The sequence below is a fragment of the Gopherus flavomarginatus genome, chromosome 1 (assembly GCF_025201925.1).
Source record: "Gopherus flavomarginatus isolate rGopFla2 chromosome 1, rGopFla2.mat.asm, whole genome shotgun sequence".
Classification (NCBI taxonomy): domain Eukaryota; kingdom Metazoa; phylum Chordata; order Testudines; family Testudinidae; genus Gopherus; species Gopherus flavomarginatus.
The window spans coordinates 78,510,858-78,530,481 of NC_066617.1; the positions used below are offsets into that span (position 1 = coordinate 78,510,858).

A 19,624-nucleotide genomic window follows, 5' to 3' on the forward strand; every position below is an offset into this window, starting at 1 on the left:
ATATCTACAGCGGTGATTTCTAAACATTTATACATAGTAAATCTTCATTAGACTTCATAGGACTGCCACTCACACAAACACAAAATAAAAACACATGCGCTCTACAGGTGTAAACTCCTGTGTGTATGTTTTAACAAAATTCTAACTGTAGTATGTGGATTTTGAATAGTGTTAGAATTTGAATGTACAAAACCTCCTTGGGCCACAAACACAGCTGGAGGATGGAATCTGAAAATTTACCTCTTAAATTCTGTACAGTGCAATACTATAGGACCCAATCCTGACCCTTGTTCATATGGAACTGTGAGGCATAAAAAAGTCCAGAAAGCCACATATGTTGCTGCATGCCAGGCTCACTAATCCTGGGAATAGTAGGCCCTGGGCTCAAAGGATGAATGAGAGGAACCACATGGTTTGTGAGAGCACAGCCACTCAGGGAAAGTGGGCAGGGAATTTCCATGAATAAGCTACATATTGAGCCACTCTATTCATATGCCAGTTTTTCACTCTAAACCATATAGCAGTAGTAAAGGTAGGGTTGTCAGTTGGTGGGAGAGTAATTAAACTGAAAAGGGTTTAATTTCCTTCCTTCCATAAATAAATAAATAATCCCCAAAGAGTAAAGGGTCAGCCCACTGTCTTTCTGACCCACCCCAGAATCTTAAGTCTGCTGGCTCCAGTTTGTTCTCCCAACCTAAGCAACCATTACATCAACTGAGGACAGTTTGTTTCAAAAGAAACGCCTATTCATTCTTTTTATATCTGTCTGTTAAACTGCCCAGGAAGAATCCCACTCTCCATCCCCAATTGAGATGTAACAATCATTCCCCAACATGGGACTGCCAATACATGTCAGCCAGTTAGGCTGACAGCAGTCTGTGACTCCAACAGTGAGAGGAGGGAGAACCTTGGGCAGCTATGAAAAATTACATAGATGTCTTGAGAAACTTCCCTTTCAAGATGCACACTAGTCTCTGATGCAGTTATGATGCTCAGAGCTCCTGAATGTTGTGTGCCATAGAAGCTGCAGTTCCCAGATCTAGCTCTAAACCAACAGGATAAATGTTTAACCTGGTAATCTTGGTTATTACTTGACTCAGTTTGTATTCCTTCCTTACTCAACCTTCCACTGATTTCAATGGAAAATTGAGTATGGACACTGTTAAAACTGAGTAAGGAACTCACACTGGTCATGTATGTTCTCCTAAAGAATGCCAGTGATAAATAGCACACTGGTATATTCTATATAGAAACTCAACAATGAGCTATCATAAACAATATTAGCCCATTAGTGACGTTTTCCTGAAACCTATAAATCAGGCAGAACAAACATTAAAGTCTAACTGTGGGCCAGAGCCACCTAAAATGTTTACAACAAATTTATTATAATAAATCCTATGTTGGCACCCCCCTAAATTTATTTGAAAAACAAACAACAAAAACACACCCTAATCTAGCTTTTGAATGGTCTGAATGATTGGCATTCTAAGTGTTACCTGGACACTTAGGAGATAAATGAGTGGACACAGACTCAGAATATTCTCACCTAGTCTATTTTATTTTTACATATAGTTTTGAATTTTTACATCTGGTAAAGGTGCTTAATGTGGATAGCTGGCACTATCATAATGCTTTCTCACCTGTAGACCTCAAAGTGCTTCACATTATATCAGTCCCTTTTATATATGGTGCAGCCAAGCACAGAAACGTCAAGCAATTTTCTGGAGAAGAACCACAGGGTTTTGTGAAATATCAGAAATGCGTCTCTGTTGCCCTGTCTGTAAACTGGAACAATACTTGCCCACTTTCTAGATAAGGTTTGTGAAGTACAGAGAATTAAAACTAGTCCTGGTGACGTGTGGTGGCCTATCAGAACATAGCAGAGGATACACCTCTAGGTGACATTTTTGCTATGCGATGCCACAAATGGTGCAGAAAAGGTATTCTGTTTTCTTTCTGCCTGACTGCACTGCAAGCACAGAGCCAGACGACCAGCCACACCACTAGCTTTGAAGTGCCACAAAAAGAACCAGGCACATCATTGATCTTTCAGTGTCACATGGTTAATCTCTTGCTGGCATTTCTGTAGGTGGTAACACACCACCTACTCTACTGTATCTCCTAGTAACTGCTTCTCACTTATTTCCCCTCTTCTGCCAAATCCTTCCTTCTCCCCTTTCCAATTCCCAGCCCACAAAGAGCTTTAAAATTATTTATTCATGACAGTATTTGTGACGCTTTTTCTTTCTATGAACACTTGTGTGACTAAAACCCCCAGTTACCCACCTGTTTCTGAATAAAAAGATTGTGACTCATGTTGAAATAAACTGGTTGTTTTCATCTGCAAGAATATCTACATATACCTTTCTGTTGTATCTGCCCAGCACTTACTGTAAGGGAATTAATCTTTTGACAACCGTAACTGAGACAATAAAAACTCCTGTTGCTGTTTTTGTTTGTGGGGCAACTTTACCTCAAAATTAACTCAGAGAACTTTCTTTAAAAAGTTATGGTTAAAACTTCTCTTTTCCTTTTAAATTTACTTTAAAAAAAAATTAGTACCAAAAGTTTAAATCCAGTTGCTATGTGAGGCCTGCAGGAGGGGAAACTTGCTCTGACAGATCTCATTATGTCACTAAACAGCAGCAATGTCCTTCTGCATGAACAAGATTGTTAGTTTCTTTGTTACTTCCCAGTCCGGGAGCTTCTTCCAGAAGCTATTTCCTTGCTGGGATGACTGAAGGGAGAGACAGCACTTCCTCTTCCTCTCAGTGGCCCTACCATGGACTTCCTGTTCCTCCATTTTCTATCTCTGTTTTATTGAGTCTCTAGTATTCTACATATGTTTGTAATTTGCTTATTCCCTGCCTTTCTTGACCTCCCCCAAAATACTAAAAGGCACTTCTCCTCAATAAGGCCAAAACAAACAATCTGGATTTTTTTACCAATTGATTTGGAGACACAGTCAGACAAAAAAAGAGTTAGGAATTTTTTTCAAAGAGACAAGAAGAGAGAAGATTTTAAATGCTCTGGCACCCCTGAGAGGGTGAAGCATAGGCAACTTTCCTTTACCTTCCCATTCCTGAATCCTGGGGGCAATTTTGAGGCTAAGTCAGATTCCGATTCAAGTTAGGGCAACACTATAACTTTAAATAATCCTTTTATGGTTTTTCCAAACTATCCAGAGAAGTTCTCTCCAGAGATAAGATGTGGCATTTGAAATTTAATATCTTTGGAGGGAACTTTATGGTAACTTATAATGGGAAGCTAACTTCAACCTTGACTATGCAGCTGATACTGCCATTTCATAGTGCTAGCAAGCCTCCCAGATAGGTAACCGGTGGTGCTGATCTGTGTGTAGACTATAGGAAAATATTGTAACAGATTAACATAGAATTTTATTTCTTCACCACAAACTGAGATATGTTTAAAAGAAAAGACAGTCAAGTACAGATAAAAAACATGCTCTGTCTTGGTTTAGTGCTTTATGCCAGTGATCTAGACAAATTACTGTTATTTGTCTTGCTACCTGGTGTTCCTAAAAAATCTAAATAGCTATATCAGATGATGTCAGTGAATAAGAACTACCATATATATACTCATTCATAAGCCAAATATTTTTGGTAAAAAAGTGACACATCAAAGAGCAGGGGTCAGCTTATAAACAGGTCTACACCAAAATTTGATGATTTTAAATGCTATGGAATCATTGAATTGAATATCTAATACATTGTCGGTCTGTTTACCTGGAGTGTCTGCAGGCATGGGGCCCCTCTGCTCCCTGTGGCCACAGTTTACCGTTCCCAGCCAATGGGAGCTGCAGGAAGTTGCGCCACTTCCCGCAGCTCCCATTGGTTGGGAACGGCAAACCGCGGCCACAAGGAGATGAGGGGCTCCATGGCTGCAGACGCTCCAAGTAAACAAAACATCCAAGCTGCCAGCAGCTTACCCTGACAGGCCAGGAGCCAAAGTTTTCCAACCCCTGAAATATAGGGTCGGGCTTATGAAAGGGTCTTACAGGTTTTGCTATTTTTACCTATCCATTTTGGAGGGGGTCCTCTTATAAATGAATGGGCTAATGAACAAGTATATACAGTAATTCTGAGGTTGCTCAAATATATACACTGGTGGCTGAATAGTATAATATAGTTTAGCATTATATTACATCTCTCTCTTTACGTTTTACATTGCCAACATTTACAAAATCATGCTATCCTTAAAGTTCACTATATACCAGTCTGTTAAGTGTTTCTGAATCATACTGGTTTTATCGTTATATGACCCAAACATGTAACAACTTGTTTACCTGGCTGTCCACTAGGTGCAACGATTGTCTCTGGTCAATTTGGAATCTTGAAGTATTATTATTATTATTATTAAAATTAAGAGGAACAGTCACAAGAGTAAAATGCCTGAAAGCTGCACGGAAATGTTTTAAAAAACATCATAATAGATGCTCAAATTATATATATCCTTCTTTCCCGTCCAACAACAAAACAAAACAAAACAGTATGAGGACCAAAAAATGCCACCCGGACAAGCTAACACAGTAAAAGACACTGTTAGAAACAAAAAGACATCTTTTAAAAATTGGAAGTCAAATACTACAGAGCAATATAGAAAAGAACAAACTCTGGCAGGTTAAGTGTAAAGACAGGCCAAATTAGGCAGGCCAAAAAAGAATTTGAAAAGCAACTAGAAAAAGACAAAAAAAAAACAGCTGCAATTTTCTGAACATGTATCAGAAGCAGAAAGCCTGCCAAATACTCAGTGCAGCCACTTGATGATTGAAGTGATAAAGGAATGCTCAAGGAAGATAAGGCTGTCGTGGCAAAGTTAAAAGAATTATTTGCATAGACCTTCACTGCAGAAGATGTGAGGGAGATTGCCCATCATTCTTTTTATATGACAAATCTGAGGAACTATCCCAGATTGAGCAGCAAAGAGTCCTGTGGCACCTTATAGACTAACAGACGTTTTGGAGCATGAGCTTTCGTGGGTGAATACCCACTTTGTCAGATGCATGTAGTGGAAATTTCCAGGGGCAAGTATATATATATATATGCATGCAGGCAAGCTAGAGATAATGAGGTAGTTCAATCAGGGAGGATGAGGCCCTGTTCTAGCAGTTGAGGTGTGAAAACCAAGGGAGGAGAAACTGGTTTTGTAATTGGCAAGCCATTCACAGTCTTTGTTTAATCCTAAACTGATGGTGTCAAATTTGCAGATGAACTGAAGCTCAGCAGTTTCTCTTTGAAGTCTGGTCCTGAAGTTTTTTGCTGCAGGATGGCCACCTTAAGGTCTGCTATAGTGTGGCCAGGGAGGTTGAAGTGTTCTCCTACAGGTTTTTGTATATTGCCATTCCTAATATCCGATTTGTGTCCATTTATCCTTTTTCATAGCGACTGTCCAGTTTGGCCGATGTACATAGCAGAGGGGCATTGCTGGCATATGATAGCGTATATTACATTGGTGGAGGTGCAGGTGAATGAACCGGTGATGGTGTGGCTGATCTGGTTAGGTCCTGTGATGGTGTCGCTGGTGTAGATATGTGCGCAGAGTTGGCATCGAGGTTTGTTGCATGGATTGGTTCCTGAGCTAGAGTTACTATGGTGCAGTGTGCAGTTGCTGGTGAGAATATGTTTCAGGTTGGCAGGTTGTCTGTGGGCAAGGACTGGCCTGCCACCCAAGGCCTGTGAAAGTGTGGGATCATTGTCCAGGATGGGTTGTAGATCCCTGATGATGCGTTGGAGAGGTTTTAGCTGGGGACTGTATGTGATGGCCAGTGGAGTCCTGTTGGTTTCTTTCTTGGGTTTGTCTTGCAGTAGGAGACTTCTGGGTACACGTCTGGCTCTGCCATTTTTTTTAAAAGGCTCAAAAGTGATCTTGGCAATTGCAAGGCAGTACGCCCTACTTTAGTACTAGGTAAATTGGTTGAAACTATAGTGAAGAACAGAATCATCAGACACATAGATGAACACAATGTGTCGGAGAAGAATCAACACAGCTTTTGTAAAGGGAAATCATGCCTCACCAATCCACTAGAATTCTCTGAGGGGGCCAACAAACATGTGGACAAGGGAGATCCAGTGCACTTAGTGTACTTGGATTTTCAGTAAGCCTTTCACAAGGTCCCTCACCAAAGGCTCTTAAGCAAAATAGGCAGTCATGGGATGAGAGGGAAGGTCTTTCATGGATCAGTAACTGCTTAAAAGATAGGAAACAAAGGGTAGGAATATATGGTCAGTTTTCACAGTGGACATAAGTAAATAGCAGGGTCCCCTATGAATCTGCACTGGGACCAAGGCTGTTCAACATATTCATAAATAATCTGGGAAAAGGAGTAAATGGTGAGTGGCAAAGTTTGCAGATGATACAAAATTACTCAAGATAATTAAATACAAAACTGATTATGAAGAGTTACAAAAGGATCTCACAAAACTGGATGACTGGCTAGAAAATGGCAGATGCATACAGTGTTGATAAATGCAAAGTAATGCATCCTGGAAAATATAATCCCAACTGTACATACAAAATGATGGGATCTAAATTAGCTGTTACAACTTAAGAAAACGATCTTGGAGTCACTGTGGATAGTTCTCTGAAAACATCTGCTCAGTGTGCAGCAGCAGTCAAAAAAGCTAACTATGTTAGGATCAATTATGAAAGGAATAGATAATAAGACAGAAAATATCATAATGCCTCTATATAAATCCATGGCATGCCCACACCATGAATGTGTGTGGAGTTCTGATCGCCCCATACCAAAGGAGATACATTAGAACTGGAAAAGGTTAATGATGAAGGGGTATGGAACAGCTTCTGTATGAGGGGAGAGATTAAAAAGATAGACTTTTCAGCTTAGTAAAGAGACAACTAAGGCGGATATGAGAAAGGTCTATAAAATCATGAATGGCATGAAAAAAGTGAATAAGGAAGTGTTGTTTATGCCTTCTCACAACACAAAAACCAATGGTCACTCAATGAAATTAACAGGTAACAGGTTTAAAACAAATGAAAGTACTAATTACTTATTCACACAACGCACAATCAAACTGTAGAACTTGTTGCTAACAAAGGTTATGAAGGCCAAAACTCTTATGGAGTTCAAAAAAGGATTAGATAACTTCATGTAGGATATGGCTAATATTAGCCAACATAGTCAGGGATGCAAATCCATGCTCTCGGTGTCCCTAGCGTCCAACTGCCAGAAGTTGGGAATGGGCGGTGGGGATGGATCACTCAATGATTGCCTGTTCTGTTCATTCCCTCTGAAGCACCTGGCATTGAGAAGACAGGATACTGGGCTGGATGAACCATTGGTCTGATCCAGTATGACCATTCTTATGTTCTTATGAAGTTCTGTGTCTGCACTGTCGAGTTTGCTCTGTTGATTGTTGGGGGGTTTTTTTTGATGAACAAACTGTAGATGTTGATGGTTTCTGTTGAACTCTCTGCAGGTTTTGATCATATATGACCTGAGCAACTAATTTTTTTTTCATTTCAACAGCTGGAGTTTTCCATCCTTTTTCCCTCCATTCACTTTGACACAAACATGGTCACCAGGTCATAAACCCAGAAGTTCTCTAACTAGTGACATCTGTTGTAAAAAGATTTGTATGCTCTTTTTGCTTTTTTTATCTGATTTGGCTATTCTCCTCATGGATGGCCACTTTACAGATAGGTCCTTTTCCAAAGTCAGAACTGTAGTGCTGAGCTGTTTTCCCACCATGAACTGTGCTGGACTATATCCAGTAGCTGTTATTAGTATTGATCTCTAGCTCAGAAGAGAAAGGAACAGATCTTCCTGCTGTAGGATTTTCTTGGCTATCTATAGAGCTTTACCAGTCTCCCCATTCATTTGTGGATAATGTGTGCTGCTAGTAATATGATTAAAATCATATCTCATTTGAAATGTCTTAAATTCCACTGCTGTGAACTGTGGTCCATTGTCCATCACTAGTTGTTCAGGAATACCAAAATGTGCGAAGGTGCACGTCAGTTTCTTGATAACACTGCAACAGGTTATGTCTTTCAAGTAAATTATTTCTATATACCAGGAAAAATAGTCCACTACGACCAGGTAACAATGTCCTTTGAATTCACATAAATCTGCAGCTTGTCTTTTCCAAGGTTTGTCTGGTAAAGGTGTTGTTATTAAAACGTCTTTGTGTTGTGTTAGTTTGTTAGTTCTTCAATGTTCACATGCAGATAGTGTATTTTTTATATCCTTGCTGATGCTCAGCCACCATCCTGACTGGCTGGCATTTAGTTAGTCCTTGATGTCCTTCATGGATGAGATTTAGGATTTCTCCTCTTATTTAGTTTGGAATTACAATGTAATTGCCTTTAATCACGAGTCCATTTGACTTGCTTAATTGTCCACATACTACAAAGTAGTCTCTTGTCACTTCCTTGGTGTCCTTTAGATATTCTGGGTGGCTAGGCCTAACATAACTTAAAACTTCTTGAAGTTGTGTGTCTGTGAAGGTTGCTTGTTGTAGCTGATGTAGTCTCTTTTCTGACACTGGTCTGTATATGTTCACAGCATCTATTTACTCATTAACTTCATCTTTGATCTCATGGATAGTTGAGTGTGACGCTGGGCTCCAAGACAGAGTGTCTGCTACTATCAGATTTTTTCCAGGAACATATTTAGCAATTGGGTTCAAGTATACTAACCTTATCAATGGATGATGGTATATCAGCAATGCTTGATCCTGGTTTTTTCAGTTGATGAGGGTTACAAACAGATTATGGTCTGTTATCAGCATAAACAAATCCAGTCCACGAAGATATCTGTAAAAGTTCTCACATGTCCATATGCTTGCTAGGTACTCCTCTTCTATCTGTGCATATTGTTTTTCTGCTTCTGTGAATGTGAGAGCAAAATGCAACTGGCTTCCACTGAGTTCCATGTTGCTGCAATAATAAATCACACAGGCCATAGCTGCTTGCAGAAATGACACTGCTGATAGTGGGAGGGAAGGGCAGAGTGAGGGCAGCTGGCTTCAGCAGTGTTACCAAGCATGCTGAGTACAAGCCAAGCAGCAAAGCAGGGGGGGCGGCAGTATCTCCCCACTCTATCCCACACACACACACATCACCTCTAGCTGCTGGCATCTGCACTGACCATTATGGATTTGTTCACATCATAGTACTTGAGAACTGGAGGTATTGAGATAATTTCTTTTACTTTTTTGAATGCAATTTCTGTCAGATTTTAATAGTTCACTCAGTGGTTTTGTCACTATAAAAAGGTCTTGAATCAATGAAGGCCATTTACCATCCCAAGCATTAGTCTCAGTTCTGGTACATTCACTGGTGTATTCAATTCTTAAATTGCATTTACCTTCTCAGGGCTAGGACTGATTCTATCTCTGTTTACTGTCTGTCCCAAAAACTTGATTTGAGATATGCAGAAAATGCATGTTTTTCTTGTTTAGCTTCAGTTTAGACTGACTGATTAAGATTAGACCTTCGTTGAGGGTTTTGTTGTTTTCTTCCATGGAAAACCCATACGTCCTAATGTTATCCACTACGAGTACAACTCCATTAGTGTTTTGCCATCTTCCTTTGGAAAATTTTAGGTGCACTGGTAATCTCAAAAGGTAATCTTTGAAAGTAAAATCTCCTAAAGGGTGTGATAAATGTAGTCAGTTTAGCATTTCTAAAGTGGAATGGATAGGCTGAGGAATATCCTCTGTAAACAGCATGATTCCTAGGAATGTAGCTTCAAGGCTGGCATGACTATTGTTGTGACTAATGTTACTCCCTCCCCATGACATGGAAATCCCTGCTGATAACATAAAAGTGAGAACCCATGTTTGGGACCTAACTGGCAGCAGAGCACATGAACATGCCAAACTGCCACTGGGGAATGGAGGGCATTTACAGGCACTTCAGCTCTGTGTCTGATTGGTGACCTACAGGGATAAAAAACCTGTCATGGCCTATCTACCCTTTTACTGTTCTGCCTCGGTACAGGGCTTGTAATGCAAGGATATATGCAGCCCCAAACCAGTCAACTTTTGTGACAAAATTTTCTTTTGTGCAGGTCCTTCATGGAAGATGACAAACTAACCCCAAGTCTTTGGAAGACATCTTTACTCAAAAAGTAACAGAATGAATAGTATGTAACACATTATTGTAAATCACTTTGGGATCTCTTCTTTACAAAAAATGAGACATGTAAACACATTCTATTAAAACAAGCTCTTCATGGTTGTTTCTGTGGTAGAATAAGGATTCTGTGGTATTTTGACTGCACTGAGGACATTGTGTAGCTTTTGACACCAAGAGAATACAGAATTATCAGCAAAACTCCAACTTTTAGGTTGCTAAGAACCTAAAATTTAACAATTGCAGCACAGTTAGATACATAGAGAATGAACAGAAAATTGATATATGATGTGACAAAACAAACAGAGAAAAACAATAATAATTATTTTTTATATATAGTGCAAATGGAGTTTGTTGCAAAGTCTTCCTCAACTAACTCACTCATGGAAATGCTTAAAGATGTGATGCACTTAAGCTTCCCAGAAAATACATCATAACAACAGAAGAATGATTTCCAAAGACTTTTGAATAATGTTATTAATATAATGTATGTGTGACCAATAATATTTTAAAAGACTCAAGCATTTTCCCCATGAGTGACATTCTTTATAAAGCACTTAAACAAGCTAATTTTCAATGACAGCAATTAGATCCCCCACTCTTGCATGTTCTTCTCATCTGTTTATATAAAATATGGTCAAACTGACTGTTTATTTTTTGTCTAAATCTTGTCAGATCTTAAAAGCCCTCCAGAGTAGGCATTAGAGCCAAATCCTGCTCCCATTATAGTTACTTGGATTTGCTTATTGAGTTCAATATAGCAGTATCAGGCCTTTAGTGACTACAGTACATGGAATGGAGACCCTCAAAGGAATAGCCAGATGCTGCGACATCTGTTCTTGGGGACATGGTCTGTGGCAATGACAATGACATTAGCATTGTTCTCTCTGAGTAAATGTGAAGTTAAAGCCTCAGCATGATGCATAGAGATATTGTGTTGTTGCACTTGCTGTCTCTGAGATGAAAAGTAAAATTCAGACCCTGACCACTTGCAGGTATCCCAAGGCAACTTCCACAAAAGGGCGTTATCAGCCTTGATGCCATAGCCAAAATTTCTACTTAGATATTTAGAGTGCGTCCAGCTGAAAAAAAAATCTCCTTTTTAATTTTAATTGTTTTTCCCCCACTTTCCCCTCTTAAAATACTGTTGTGTGGCTTTGCATCAAATCTCATGACAGCAATGACTCCACTGCAGTTGCTGTTATACTGTCTAGGTAGGAATCATTACCCCCACCAGTGAAACACAACCACGCTACCGTGATAGAATCTGTTACAACATGACACAACAGTATTTTAGTGTTGTAAGTCACATGTGAAAGTTGACATTACAAATGAAAATTTTCAATTAGGCAGAATATGCACATCTGGTTAGGATTTTTGGTCAGAATACTAAGGCCAGTCTGCTTGGGGAAAGACCCTGTTGTACTTTCTCAAAAGCATTTGGAATAACTTTGTGTTGTCTGGCCAACATTCTCCCTGCAAAATAAAACAGGTTTGAATGTCCACAGGTCAGATTCTCTCCTCTGTTGCATAAGACTATATAGAGCAGAGGGGAGACTGTGGGCCATTTTCACTAGTATTGCCCAGCTGGTTTATGTATTGCTCCATTGCAGGGACTATGGATGGGGCAGGGGAGTGTATGGCTGGGCCATCCCTCTGGTAACCCATAACACTGTGCTAGTGGTTAGAACACAGATAGAGGTTTATAGGCTCCTATTGCCCTAGAAATAATTAGCTTATCCTTTTACCTCAAATGATAGAGGCTCATGATTTTAGATCCAGGTGTACAGGTTCAATCACCACAGATTACTTGAGCAAGGATGTTATACGTATATGTAAACGTTGTAAAAGCCGTTTGAAACTGTGGGCAGCCAGCGGAAGACAGAATGGCTTTCAGCTCTAACTTGCTTTGGAAAGAAATATGGTAATAGGACAATACAGGATATGGGGCACATGGTAGAAGTAGCTTATTGTCACCTATATACTCCTCTTCAATGTTTTACCAAGCATACCTTGGCCAGATCAGAGAAACTTGCTTGGTATTTTATATAGGTCTATATCTATAGAGACATGCACATACAGCTGACATATATGGAGGTAATACCCATGTGATACATTTTTCATGCACCTTTGGCTGCCACACTGGCTCTTTACCTTCTAATCTACCTCCTCCTAATCAGGGCTGCTCAAAAATGTTGAATTAAACATATTCCAATTGAAAAATAAGGTTTTATCTAAATCTGAATTTTCCATGGGAAAAGACAGATTTCAGCAGAATTTTCTGCCAGGAAAAACAAAAGGAAACATTTTGTTTTGGGATGACATTATGCATCCCTCTGAGCTACTACAGTGCCTCATGGGAGTTGTAGGTGAGGAAACCCCATGCCCCCATTCTTTCTTATGGACCCAGCTTCTGGGCCAGACTACATCTTCAATGATTCACCACAGTCTCAACCTGTGGCTGAGCTTCCGTGGTTCATCATGGACAAAACATTTAATCTTAGATCAACAAACTGAAATGAAATGTTTCATTTCAAGAATGTTTTAATGTTTTGTTTTGATGTTGAAATGAAACAAAACATTTCCAAAGTAAATTTTTATTGTATGAAAAGTTTTGATATTTCAACTTTTCATCCTATTTGAGATTAAAACAATTGTCAAAATATCAGAATTTCCCACAGTACATAAATTCCATTTTTCAATCTGTCCTCTCCTAAACTATTCTAAGGTCTTGTCTATGAGGCAAGTTAGTATGTGGCAAATCAGGGTTTAAATTTACAGAGCACTAGCTTGCTGCACACTAACTCACCCAGTGGACCCTGCTACACTGCACTAAACATTCTGCAAGATGTTTGAAATGGGAGTATATCACAGTGTGATGTCGAACTGTTAGTGCACTATAGCAGGGTCCACGCAGGACATTATTTCACGGCAAGTTAGTGGGCTGTAGATTTATACAGTTTAGATTTATACTCTGGGTTACCATACACTAATGTCCCACGTAGACAAATCCTAACATTCCATACCTCTGCTCTGAATAGCGTCAAGCAGACACCATTCATTTAAAAAAAAAAGTCTATTACAAAACTGTTTCCTTTTTCTCTACCCTAAATGTGGAATTCTCCCCTCCACCCCCAGTTAGACCTGTCCTACACCCAAAATTTATAAGATTCAGCTATAAGGGTACGTCTACACTACAGAATTATTCCGATTTTACATAAACCGGTTTTATAAAACAGATTGTATAAAGTTGAGTGCACGCGGCCACACTAAGCACATTAATTCGACGGTGTGCATCCATGGTCGGAGGCTAGCGTCAATTTCTGGAGTGTTGCACTGTGTGTAGCTATCCCATAGCTATACCACAGTTCCCGCAGTCTCCCCCGCCCCTTGGAATTCTGGGTTGAGAGCCCAGTGCCTGATGGGGCAAAAATCATTGTCGCAGGTGGTTCTGGGTACAGCCTCACCCCTCCCTTCGTGAAAGCAGCAGACAACCATTTCGCGCCTTTTTTCCTGGTGAACTGTGCAAATGCCATAGCACAGCAAGCATGGACCCTGCTCAGATCAATACCGCAATAGTGGACATTGTAAACACCTCACGCATTCTCGTGCAGTCTATGCTGAACCGGGACCTGCAAAGCCAGGCGAGGAGGAGGCGGCAGCTACGGCAGAGCGGCGATGAGAGTGATGAGGACATGGACACAGAATTATCTCAAACCGCGGGCCCCTGCGCTTTGGAGATCCTGCTGGTAATGGGGCAGGTTCTAGCCATTGAACGCCGATTTTGGGCCCAGGAAACAAGCACAGACTGGTGGGACCGCATAGCTTGGCAGGTGTGGGATGATTCCCAGTGGCTGCGAAACTTTCGCATGTGTAAGGGCACTTTCATGGAACTTTGTAACTTGATTTCCCCTGCCCTGAAACGCCATAATACCAAGATGAGAGCAGCCCTCACAGTGGAGAAGTGAGTGGCAATAGCCCTCTGGAAGCTTGCAACGCCAGACAGCTACCAGTCAGTCGGGAATCAATTTGGAGTGGGAAAATCTACTGTGGGGGCTGCTGTGATGCAAGTAGCCAAAGCAATCATTAAGCTGCTGCTACGAAAGGTTGTGACTCTGGGAAACGTGCAGGTCATAGTGGATGGCTTTGCTGCAATGGAATTCCCTAACTGGGCGGGGGGGGGGGGGGGGCGATAGATGGAACCCATATCCCTATCTTGGCAACGGAGCACCAGGGCACCCAGTACATAAACTGGAAGGGGTACTTTACAATGGTGCTGCAAGCACTGGTGGATCACAAGGGACGTTTCACCAACATCCACGTGGGATGGCCAGGAAGGGTTCATGACGCTCGCGTCTTCAGAAGCACTGCTCTGTTTAAACTGCTGCAGCAAGGGAATTACTTCCCAGACCAGAAAATAACAGTTGGGGATGTTGAAATGCCTATAGTTATCCTGGGAAACCCAGCCTACCCCTTGATGCCGTGGCTCATGAAGCCATACACAGGCAGCCTGGACAGTGGTCAGGAGCTGTTCAACTACAGGCTGAGCAAGTGCAGGATGGTGGTAGAATGTGCATTTGGCCGTTTAAAGGCACACCGGCGCACATTACTGACTCGCTAAGACCTCAGCCAAACCAGTGTCCCCATTGTTATTGCTGCTTGCTGTGTGCTCCACAATCTCTGTGAAAGTAAGGGGGAGACCTTCATGGTGGGCTGGGAGGCTGAGGCAAATCACCTGGTCGCTGATTACGCGCAGCCAGACACGAGGGTGATTAGAAGAGCACACCAGGAAGCGGTGCGCATCAGAGAAGCTTTGAAAACGAGTTTCATCATGGGCCAGGGTACGGTGTGACTGCTGTGTTTGTTTCCCCTTCATGAATGCCTCCCTTTTATTGACTCCTTCCCTGTAAGCAACCCACCCTCCCCCTTCGATTACAGCTTGCTTAAGGAAATAAAGTCACTATCGTTTAAAAATCATGTATTCTTTATTAAAAAGTAATTATAAAAAGAGGCAGAGAACTGACAAGGTATCCCGTGTGTGGTTTGGGAGGAGCATAAGAGGGAAGGAAAAGGCCATTAAATACATTTCAGTGTAATGACAGCCTTTTGGTTGGACTATCCACTGGGGTGGAGTGGGCGGGTGCACGAAGCCTTCCCCCACGCGTTCTTACACGTCTGGGTGAGGAAGATATGGAACATGATGAGTGGTGAAGGTGGTTACACAGGGGCTGCAGCGGCACTCTGTGACCCCGCTGCTTTTCCTGAAGCTCCACCAGACACTGGAGGATATTAGTTTGATCACACAGCAGCTCCAGCGTTGCATCCCGCCACCGCTGATCTTCCTGCCTACACCTCTGATCTTCCTTCCGCCATCTCTCATCTCAAGTGTCTCTCCTATCCTCAAGTTCGTCCCTCCTATCCTCACGTTGGTCCCTCCTGTCCTCACGTTCACTGGCATCTTTCCTGTACTTTGCTACCACGTTCTTCCAGTTATTCAGATGAGCTCTTTCATTGCGGGTTACTTCCATGATTTCCGAGAACATTTCGTCTCGCGTCTTCTTTTTCCTCTGCCTTATCTGAGAGATCCTTCGGGATGGAGTAGGGAGGCTTGAAAAATTTGCAGATGCATGAGGGAGGGAAAAAAGGGAAAGAAGTATTTAAAAAGATACATTTTACAGAACAATGGTTAAACTCTTTCACAGTGAACAACACTATTCACCTTACATAGCACATGTGATTTCACTACAAGGTTGCATTTTGCATCTTAATATTGAGTGCCTGCGGCTCTGGTGTTACAGATCTCACAGACGCAGGTCCGGGCATCACAATTCAGCTTGCATGCATGTTAAGGAGCTCAGAAAGACATTGTCTTTCAGCTTCTCCAGCCTTCATATACAAAGTGCCCTCTGATGCTTCTTCCTGTTAACATGCAGCAGAAGCCAACCTCCCCCATCCAATTCTCTAGGACGATTGCTTTACCCCTCCCCCCACCGCTTGGCTGGCATCATGGAAGATCACTGCTGATCACCACCCTTCCCCCCCCCACCGTGTGGCTGGTAGCTGGGACGATTCCTGCTAGCCAAACGCAAAAAAGCTAGCGCTATCCTTCCTCCCCTCCCCCCACTTGGCTATGTGCAAGGAAGGATTTATTTTAAGCAACAGCCTAGAAGGAAAATGTCCATCTCTGTCCCCTTAATTAAATTCCTGACTTTCAACCAGGTTGCCATGAACGATATCACTCTGCTGAGGATAACAGAGCGAGATAAAGAACAGATGTTTCTTGAATCACAAAAAGCTCCTGGCTGTTGGGGCTAACGGAGCGCTGTGTGCTCGCTGCAAAGTCGTCGTCCTCCTCCTCCTCCTCCTCATCTTCCTCCTCTGCAGAATCCTCAGCCATGGTTGAGATTACAACCCCCACCTCGGAATCCATGGACAGGGTGGGGTAGTGGTGGCGCAGCCCCCTAAAATTGCATGCAGCTCAGCGTACAAGCGGCATGTTTTCGGCCCTGCCCCGGACCTTCCGTTTGCTGCTTTGGTTTTCTGGTAGGCTTGTCTGAGCTCCTTAACTTTCACTTTGCACTGCACTGAGTCCGTGGTGTGGCCTTTGGCCATCATAGCCTTGGAAATTTTTTCAAATATTTTTTCATTTCGTCTTTTGGAACGGAGTTCTGTTAGCACTGAATCTTCTCCCCATACAGTGATCAGATCCAGTACCTCCCGTGCGGTCCATGCTGGAGCTCTTTTTCGATTCTCAGGAGACTGCATTGCTACCTGTGCTGATGAGCTCTGCGTGGTCACCTGTGCTGATCACAGCTCCACGCTGGCCAAACAGGAAATGAAATTCAAAAGTTTGCGAGGCTTTTCCTGTATATCTGGCCAGTGCATCCAAGTTCAGACTGCTGTCCAGAGCGGTCACAATGGTGCACTGTGGGATACCACCCGGAGGCCAATACCGTCGATTTGCGGCCACACTAACCCTAATCCGATATGGTAATACCGATTTTAGCGCTACTCCTCTCGTCGGGGAGGAGTACAGAAACCGATTCAGGTACAGCGTTAAATGGGTTTAACGCTGCTAAAATCAGTTTAAACGCGTAGTGTAGACCAGGCCTAAGCAAGTCACACCTTTTCTATACATTAAAATGCCATGACCTTAAAGTCAGTTAACGCGCCTGACAAGGTGGAAACAGAAGCATTACATCCTTGGATAGGGGATACTTCTAGCTTCTAGGTATAGGGTCTGGAATCATAGAATTGTAGGACTGGAAGAGCCCTCGACAAGTCTTCTAGTCCAGTCCCCTACACTAAAGGCAGGACTAAGTATTATCTAGACCATTGTGACAGGTGTTTGTCTAACCTGCTCTTAAAAATCGCCAATGACAGAGATTTCACCTCCTCCCTAGGCAACTTATTTCAGTGCTTAACCGTCCTGACAGTTAGGAAGTTTTTTTCTAATGTCCAACCTAAACTGCCCTTGCTGCAATTTAAACCCAAAATAAGCCCTTTTTTCTTCAGCTGCATCATATCGCTAAAGTTTTTTATATATTAACCTCATGAAATCTATTACATACGTGTTTGCTGAATTTCTGTAAATAGTATGTATGGTTGTAAACTACAGACAGTTCTCAGGACTTGTTATTTATTATACAACTAAATGCTAGAAACTACTATGTAGCAGAAATCCTCTACTGCTTTTACTTTTTTCAGCCTTTAAAATACATAAATCCTACTAAACTCCAAAGGATATTACTGACAATACTCTTTTATGCAAATTATGCTACAGCCAAAAGCTCACTAAACCTAAACCTAACAGCTAAGAGAAGTTACTACATATTGATACACACACACACATAAACACAAATACATAAATATATCTATATACACTTCCTTAAAATGCATTTTAGTAATGATTACCTTAATAAAATATCACTCATTGCTAGCTAAACACAGATACACTTTAGGCTAGACTTTAAATAAGTGTAGGTGACTTTCACGTAGTATTGCACCTGCTAGTCAAATCCAATATGAAGAGACATAACCTGCAGTGTTCGATATGTCTAATAACAATGAAAAAACATAGTATTCTATGAATATAACTAATGTATTCACAAAGTTTTGTGGACTATCGCTCCTCAAATATTAATTTGTGGAGAGTATTTTCGAACTCTTGCACGAAAACAGATATGCATTTACATTTTAGAAATCTGTACAATGAATACTATAAAAACTCCCTGGCATTCCAGATCAAAACCTCTATTACATGTAGTAACTTTTAAAAAGTCAAGTACTAATGTCTAGTTAAGAGACAGAACTGAAGTTGCTACCTCTTCAGTTACAATTCCGCAGCAGGAAATTGCAATTTGAGATGCCCATATTTTCTTGGCAATTACTTGCTTCTTGAAATACACAACACGGACTAGCATCTCCATGTGTGGGAGATATGTTTGCTTAGTGCTTAATGGAAAGAGGTGTTTATGCCAGTCACGTAATTTCCATGGAACTGTTTTATAACAAAAACTACTAGTGGCCACAAATAAGTTCTGATGACCTTATTTTTATGTAAAATCCTTACTAACCCCCCCCACTCCAGAATGAAGCTAAGAAATGAAATATCAACATTTCAGTTGTTAGTCGTGCTTTGTCAAAGATTTTCTTTGGATGCCCTACTTTCAGTATGTACAGTACACTCCAAGAACTGAGAAACAATACTACTGCTCTGCGGTATCGTAAGTGTGGCAAAGCAAGGAGATAGCCTGTTGAATAAGCTTCTTTCCATAATGTACCTTTTCATCCAAAGCCTTATGGTGCTCAAACAAAGATTTCAGTGCTTTGAGAACTTCAACTTCACTGGAAACTCCTGAGGGGGACTGTGCTTGTCGTTTCACTACCGTCATCCTCAGAGACCTTTCATGTCTTGAAACAAGGCACTCCAAATGCTCCAGTAACAGCTGTTGGGTTTAAACATAAAGGGACATCATTCTTTTGTACCTAAATGTCATAAGCATTATAATTACAAACTGCATGCTACCAACTGACAATGACTTTGGCAACCTCCCTATGAGGAAGCCTATGACTCTATTAAAAATACAGCCAGCATTCTCTGACTCCAAGTCAGAGAACGTGATAGAAAATAAAAAAAGGAATTTTATTCAGATCTTCTTAAAAAACTGCTGTGAACCTTTGAAAACAACAATATATTTAAATGATTTTTTTAGTCACAATAATCAGTGGAATGTTAATAACAAAAATAACTAATATAGCTAACCAACTAATGCAGTCTATAATTAATGCCTGAAAATCAGACACCTAATTGTAATTTGTAATTAATTTATACTAAAACTTACTTAACAGAGAATGCAAAAACAAGCAATGTATTTTCATTTAAGTTGTAAAACAATGTATTTATTCTAAATGCATGTTTCATAGCTAATGGTGCATGTTAATATGGCAAGCTCTAAAATATTCACTGTTTTTGTTATGGAATGTGGAATGTCCACAAATG

General features: G+C 41.1%; 1 protein-coding gene across 9 annotated transcripts in view; it reads right to left on the reverse strand.

Moving 5' to 3' along the window:
- The window catches only part of PPFIA2 (PTPRF interacting protein alpha 2), a 655,361-nt gene that overhangs the window by 242,656 nt on the left and 393,081 nt on the right, over positions 1–19,624 (reverse strand). For all 9 annotated transcript variants that reach the window (XM_050934433.1, XM_050934482.1, XM_050934424.1 and 6 more), the window contains one exon: positions 18,906–19,070. In XM_050934433.1, coding sequence (XP_050790390.1) covers positions 18,906–19,070 — 165 coding nt within the window. The remainder of the gene's footprint in view (positions 1–18,905; positions 19,071–19,624) is intronic.